The sequence below is a fragment of the Aristolochia californica genome, unplaced genomic scaffold (genome assembly GCF_029961685.1).
Source record: "Aristolochia californica isolate CCGP_79_NKW_82.1479 unplaced genomic scaffold, dmAriCali1.0.hap1 SCAF_3, whole genome shotgun sequence".
Lineage (NCBI taxonomy): Eukaryota > Viridiplantae > Streptophyta > Magnoliopsida > Piperales > Aristolochiaceae > Aristolochia > Aristolochia californica.
Window position 1 is genome coordinate 13109846 of NW_027181992.1, and position 7646 is coordinate 13117491.

The 7646-nt window shown below is 37.5% G+C and overlaps 1 protein-coding gene across 1 annotated transcript; it reads right to left on the minus strand.

Annotated features, from left to right (window-relative positions):
• Nucleotides 1–1235: 1235 nt before the first annotated feature.
• LOC137958976 (stress-related protein-like) lies at nt 1236–3003 on the minus strand. Its single transcript, XM_068806216.1, has 3 exons — nt 2870–3003; nt 2363–2587; nt 1236–1824 (listed from the first exon to the last, which is right to left on the minus strand). The coding sequence occupies exons 1-3, from the start codon at nt 2915–2917 to the stop codon at nt 1354–1356; spliced, it is 744 nt and encodes a 247-aa protein (XP_068662317.1). The 5' UTR covers nt 2918–3003; the 3' UTR covers nt 1236–1353.
• Between the last annotated feature and the right edge of the window lie 4643 nt (nt 3004–7646).

Below are 7646 nucleotides of genomic sequence, written 5' to 3' on the forward strand. Positions count from 1 at the left end.
TGTTATGATCGATTGATTGATCAATCAATGTACTAATTTTTTCAAACGAGCAAATAAAGCTAGTTTGAGTTGGGGAAGTTATAAATACTCCATCAAATCGTATATTGAGATGTTAATGAGTATTTATTGGCAAATACTACAAGCCATTATTCTCAATATTGTAAATTCTTTCAAAAGTGCTTTAGAGTAAATGAGAGAGCCTTATACTTTTAAAAAATCTCACATCTCTTTTATCCAATCCTTTCATTTACATAGTTAAAGGTCCTTCAATCATTTCACATCGTGTTATAATGAAAAATAAAGTTTGAATCTCTCAAAGATAAACATCTCTCCAAGTAATCCCTACAAAAAAGTATTAATCGATCACTAGAAAAGTGTGATTGATCAACGAATTTTTAAGTTTCATAACCTTGTTAATCAATCAATCGAATTCTCCAACTTTTCATAAATAGCCTATTGATCAATTAATCCAAGTAGCTTGATTGATCTTGTTTTATAGCTCATACTAGCAACTCTTGAGATGATATCAATCATGTTATTTTGCCAAACTATATTCTATATGGTTAATCATGTCATAGGTATGATCAGTTATGCTATATGCCCAAATAATTTTTAAAATTTTAAGCATTACGATAGGGTTTTGCAAGTTGAAAAACAGTTTTATCCTCATATATGGCTAAAGTACTAAAGATTTTCTAAACACTTCACATCTTCAATCTTACTTGTAATAAAACTTGACACAGTAGAATGTTTGATTTACAAAAACTTGTGGAATGTTCCTAACACCACAATGCTCTTTGACCTAGGAAGATTGCTTTTAACGTATTAGCATGATAGGAAAGTGATGAGCCAGTAACTTCATCGGAATCACCACAATTTTTTGCCTGAAAAACAATCTCTAAGTACATTGACACAGGTCCTCTCCCACTCCACTCGAAAGTCTTACAGGCTTGGACCTTGTAGAACCCATACCACTCCACATACTCTTTAATTAACAGGCTTTCTTTCATCGATCTCCACGTCCTGAGTTTTCTCTTTTTGGTAAGAGACACACATATATTTAAAAAATCAAATTTACTTAATAATTTTTAAATACAACTTTCTAATAAAATAAGTGACGTTGCCAGTAAAAGTGGAGAACTTCAAGAAGTTCCAAGTCCCCCCCCCAGTCCGCAACCACAGGGTCAAACAGTCGCCCAACTTGCTACACACGCCATTTGAGCTTAATGAAAACGAAAATAAAAGGCAGTGCACCAAATTTACATATTACCACTTGGGCCACGCACTAAAACAAAGCTGGTTTTTTCTTTACAAACACCAAAATCTTATTTGACGTCTTCCAAACGCCGGTGTTCACATGGCAGCGACACCTGTTGAAGCAACCGTCTCATTCTCAACCCCGAAAACCTTCGCAATCCTCTCCGTTGGAATCAGCGGCATGTACACGGCCACAGTGTACCCTCGGTCAGCCGAATAACGCACGGCATCGTTATACTTCTCGGAACAGTAAGAAGCAGTAGGGATCACTATGTGAGCAACCTCGGGGAAGAGAGGGAGACGGTTGAGCGAACGCCACCCAGTCTGGGCGCAACGCTCAGCGACGGGCTCGTACTTGTTATACAGATTCTTGGCTGTAGGCTGGAGACGGGTGTAAGCAGTCTTCGCCAGATCTGTGGCCGTCTCCACCACGCCTGCCCGCTGCACTTCCGACGTCACAGACCGCGCCATCTCCGGAGCTTTCTGAGCTGCCGACATAGCCTGGTATGATGCCTCCTTCACCAACGAAGGCACGTGACGGTCGACTTCCTTCACCAACCCTTCCACCTGACACATAAAACAAGCTGCATGAGCAGAAATTATAAATTCCTTGTGTGATAACACCAATGGAGATTCCCAGCACATCACGTGATAGCGGCAGATGGCTCATCTCCACAGGAGTATGGGGGCATATCTAGAAGCCAAACCGGCGTTGGCCTAGCTAGGTTTCCATTGTCACACAAGCAATTTCTGGATCATTTGAGATATCCAATCAAGTTTTTTTTTTTCTTTTGAGGGAAATCTGGCTCTTGCAGCTGCTAAGAATACGCAACAGTTCGTCGAAATAGCAGTTGGAGGAGAAAGCCCCAAATCGGTAGTAACAACGTTTTGACAGTTTCTGTGAATTATTACGTGCCAATATCGCTCTTTTGCCAGCGGAGACGCTTTCACCCAAGAAAACATCTTAAAACCTCGTAATTTCTATCTTCTCTCATTTGCGAAATAAATTAGAATAACATGTACCAATTCTATTGGCCTGCCGTACAATATGAACCCTTGGTTCTTACAGAAACACGAAATGATTGTAGGTTAAAAGGGTACTAACCTTGTGATCCGCAAATTTGAGGAGCTCCGAGGGAACATCATGGAATTTTTCGTAGACAGGGCCAATCACGGTTTTCACTGTTCCTTCTACGGTTTGCACGCCAGGTTTCAGCGGCCCAGAGTTTTCCTTGGCGAAATTGTAGAGGCTGGAGAAGAGCACAATAGCGTGAACAGCCGCAACTTGCACGAATTCCAGATATTTCAGCTGCTGCACCTCTTCTTGAGTCTGTAAATCGTCCGAGGCGCAAAAAATAAGCAATAAAACACAACCACAGAATCCTAATTTTCCTCCACACACAATCCAGCAATCAGATTAAGCGATTGAGAAGAAAAAATGTTTCCTTGATTAGAGACGATTATTCGATTTGAAAAAGATACCATAAAGAAAGAGGGTCAATCGAAGGACATCGTGCTTCACCCAGGTCTACCTTAGAAATCCCATAATTCCAGACAAACACACAAAAATCAACTATTTTAAAAGATTCAGATCAAGAAATTGTCCCTTTACCTGCTCGGTTTGTTGTTGCTGCTGCTGCTTTGGATCAGTCTCTGCCATCGTTGATTATTGACAAGCCCTAGAACGCGAGAAGTCTGGGAAAGACAGAGGCACCTCGTAAGGGACTTCTCCTAACAAAATATCGATACAGAAAGGAGAGAAGTGATGGTTACAACGGAAGCCCCTCATTATATAGCCCAGCCCTGAATCGTAGGCGTGGAACGCTTTCTCGTCGGTTGACACTCCGACCACGTGTCGTCTAGTGAATGGCTCGCACAGGTCACACAATGTGAACGTTCGACAAACTTAGCAGCGAAGTTAATTAGCTTCCGAGACAGGAAGGCGACGCGTTTCCAGCGTGAGGTGGGTCGTTCATCTGACGTGGCACAATGGAAGATGTTTAGAGTGCCACCTGGAGATATTGGCACTTGTCTCAAGTCGTGAACTTGGCAGTTGGCAGTACGTGATAGAGCGAGAAACGCGGTGGTGGCACGCGGGTCTAGGGCACACAGTTCCAGGTGCCCCGTCAGATGACTCGAGTCGACAGGTGAGGTAGACTTCGGCGGGGATGATAGAATCAAAGGCTATTCTGGGTGCAGCCCTCCTGGTTCTCAGACGTTTCTGGAAGAGATCGCTTTTCATTTTTTAACCAGAGATGGGCCTCTCGGAAATCCGAGGTGTCTCGGCCCATACAGGTTCCATCACGTCTTTTTCAGATAAGGGCAAAAGCAATTTTTTAATCTAAAAAGTAATTTAATTCAGTTGCTTTAGATTGATATAGTAAGTTAAATAATATATTAGATTGATATATATATATAGTTTGAATGCCAAAAAATAAAAATATTTTAAATTAGTTAAATTAGAAAAATATTTTAAACCTGATACATTAATGATACATTATGATTTGTAAAGAAAAATAAGAAATAAATGGTACCTAATAGTCTATCATAATGGAGAATTAAAGAAGATAATAATTTATTTTAAATTATTTTTAAATGATTTATTTTATGTTATAATTTGTTATGATATTTTTAAATGTTAGTATTATATATAATTTATTTATAGTTAATTGTAACTAAAATAATTTTTATTGACCAAATAAGTAAAAATAAATGAAAACCATGTTTCATTTATCAAAGACATACTAAAAATAATAAAAATAAAAAATAAAAAGTTAGGTAAAACTATCATAAATATTTTATATATATATATATATTTAAAAAATTAATAAAAAACATATTGTGAGTTTTTTTGGGTGGATCTTTATCTAAAATTTATGAACCACCTCTTCTGAAGCTTAGATCTATAGTATTTTGTAGAATCTTGATGGAATTTCACTGTATGTTGTAGATCAAGATCTCTTCTACTCAGATCTAAAAATAAATAAATAAACACGATTTTAGGGTATCATTTGAGAGAAAAATGGAAATACAAACAACACATAAAATATATTTTACCTGGTTAGTCTTCTGGTGAGTCGTTCTTTGTTATTCGACCATTGATGGTGATGAAACAAAAGATGAAATGCTTGAAACTGAGCTAGGGACCTACTACTATAATTTCATCACGAAAGGATGAACTGTTTAGAAGATATGAGTGAAAGATCAATGGTTGTCCCTTCTATGGATTTTCATGTAATGTAAAATAACATATTTGGCGTATCAGTGATACGTAACACATATAGGCCCAATACATCATTTTTAGACATTACAGATATGACCCCCGATACTAAGGCGTATATTGGCCCAAGTGACTTCTCAAGAGATGGGTGAATTGAGTTTTAAAATTTTCAAGTTCAAATTGAAAATTAAAGGAAATGTAAAATGCACGCACCACAAATAACATAAAGATATTTTCTAACAAGAATCTTTGCTTGGAAAATTCTATTAATTAGCTCTATTAGCTGGAATACACACTGAAGATATTCTAGCTCTCTTTTAAGCCATGTGCATGCTCAAATACACGATTACAACAGCCTCCCATGAGATTTATTAGCTAGATTCTAGATCCAGCAAACTCCTCTATCTAGAATTAAAGGTTCTAGATTAACCTATGAATCGAAAGATAAAAATACAAAAGAAAAAAAACTTATACTCTTGAAATCGATGGAAAGACAACCTTCTCCTTTGAAATTTCTAGGGCTCCAAGTCTAAAGCACAAATGAAGTTGTGTTTGGAACTTGATGTAAAGTGATGCAAAGAGAAATTTTGAGAGATGTGGGATTTTGTAAGGTTTCGCTCTCTTCCTCTCAAAAATGATTATAAAAGGGATTCCAAGTAAGAACTGCTTTGAATGCAACAATTTTGCAAATAAATGCTCAATAATGTCTCTAAAGCACGTTTGGTTGGGTATTTATATATTCTCCAACCCAAACTAGTCGTTATTTGGTTGTTTTTAAAAAGTTGACAACTTAATGATCGATGTATAACAACTATTATTTTGTCAGATTTTATGTTAATTGATTGACAGATTGATCAATCTATGCTTGTTTGGCTGATGAGAAAGTTTAAGTGATCGATTAGTCCATTATGACGGATCGATCATGCATTGATCCTTTGACTATGCAAGACCAAGTATGATCCATCAAAGACTTGTGTATGATAGATCATGTTTTGTATCCCTTATTGGCATACTTCAATATGATTGATCAACGTTGTAGGTACGATCGATCGTGCTTTATAATTTTTCAATGCTTCGACACATATGATCAATCAGTCCAATGGGAATGATCAATCATGCTTTATAGCTCATTTTGGCCAAGTTTTGTCTGATCGATCATGCTTTATATTTAGAGCTAGGTTGCATTCTGGATTATCAATCATTGGCAGGTAATGATTGATCATGCCAAAGCCAGTTTTATAATCATATGATAAAACTTATTCTAAGTGATTCTAACATGTTTAAAACTTTGTTATGCATCAATAAAACATGTTGTGAATGCAATATGCCCTAAAGCTCCAAAAAAATTATTTGTACCTCAAATTTGAAGATTTGGGTCAACCCTCTTATGTAGTTAGAGTTCTTGAGATTTTCTATACAACTTGGACTATAAAGTTTCATTCTTCATTTCTTCACTCATGGGTGCTTCTTCAAGATGACTTGACACATTGATAAAGTCTGAGGTAATGAGAGGCATATATCGGTTCATTTGCAAAGACCTTGATTTTTATTCTCTTGAAGAAAAAACCTCTAAACTGTTAAATTCACTATTGTTAGCACTATTAAATTTTGTTATCATCAAATTATGGATGGAGTCAACTGTAGGTCAATAATCTCCCTCTTTTTTATGATGACGTAACCTAACATAGAAAAACTGAAAATAACAATTCCCATAAGCATAAGGGGAATAAAAATGATTGAATTCAATTTTAGAGTTAGCTCCCTCTGAATCTATGCATATATAATTTTTTTACACATATTTTTTTGTTCTTTCTCCCTCTTTTCTTCATAAGCAAAAATATATGTAAATTTGAACAAAAGGTGGCTTTGAGGCTATTTATTTCATAAAATAGCAAATTCATAAAAAAATGGTTTTTATTAAATAAATATAAACAAGCTAATTACAATAATCAACTCTAGGTCAACTTAATAGCTAGGTAGGCTGATCCTAATACTCGGGCAGAGGAGGCGGCCTTAGGTGGTTGCGAATGATATGGAGAAGGGACCAAAGCTCTAGTTAGCCCTCCTTCAAGACTTGTTGGCCAACCTTTAATTCTTCAATGGCTTCCTCAACCCTTTAGAAATGATCGAATGAGGAGAAGGATGTGCCAGTTCTCTTCCTTTTAACAAATTCATACTAATCTCCTTGAGACTAATTTGGACTAGGCTCATCGCGACCAACATAACATCCTCACCATGTAGATCATGATTTCCATGATGGTTTCAGGCCTCTGAGTGTTTCAAGGTGTAACAAATTGAGGGGGTTCGTGCTGCTGAGTCTTCTCAATCCTGGGGGCTGGTAATGATGTTGTTGCTGCCATGCTGGAAAAGTGTGGGTAGTGCAACCTTGCCAAATGGGGGGCCACCGTGAGGGGCTGTTTCACACCAGTCCAGAACTGATGGAGGCAGAGATGCTACTTAGGGAGATGTGGCAACGTTCGACACACATCCCTACCTTCGACCTTGAGGACAAGCTCGTTCTCCAGGGGGTGTAATGTTATGAACCCAATAGCAGGCCAAGTCAAGCAGAGATACCATGGCTGAGTCAATTACTCTGACCGAGTCAGTTAATTAGTCATTTAGTTTACTTTTCTAGTTACATGCCATGGAGGGGCAAAATTATAATTTTTCATGTTATGAACCCAATAGTAGGCCGAGTCAAGCAGAGACACCTTGGCTGAATCAATTACTCTGACTGAGTCAGTTTCTTTGTCATTTCGTTTACTTTTCAAGTTAAATGCCAGGAGGGGCAAAATTGTAATTTTTCTCATGAACCTTGTAGACATGAACCCTATTTAGAGGGGGAATGGAATGAAAAGAGATAAGTATTGAATTAGGTTAAACAGGGTTTAGAGTTCTCCTTGATGAGCTCTAGGGCTGGGAGGTCTCCTTGACGAGCTCCAGGTATAGTTCTCTCTTGAATTTGGGTTTATTCTTTCTCTCTTGGAATTCTAGTTTGTATTGATATTATCCAAGCCAAGGGAAAGGAATTGAATTACTGTTTTCCGAGTTCAAATTGAGGTTGTAGCCTCTCCCTCATTCACAACAGAAAGAGGGAGTTGTTCTCCTTCATTCCGAGCAAGAAAGTGAGGCTCTTCAATCCCCAACCCCAACAACACATCTAAAAGAC

Bases quoted from the DNA above. Each gene is read 5' to 3' on its own strand.
- LOC137958976 (XM_068806216.1), bottom strand. From the start codon at position 2,917: ATGGCAGAGACTGATCCAAAGCAGCAGCAGCAACAACAAACCGAGCAG. The intron at 2,588-2,869 runs GTAAAGGGACAA...GACGATTTACAG, and splicing joins AGCAACAACAAACCGAGCAG to ACTCAAGAAGAGGTGCAGCA. The intron at 1,825-2,362 runs GTTAGTACCCTT...TTTATGTGTCAG, and splicing joins TCAAATTTGCGGATCACAAG to GTGGAAGGGTTGGTGAAGGA.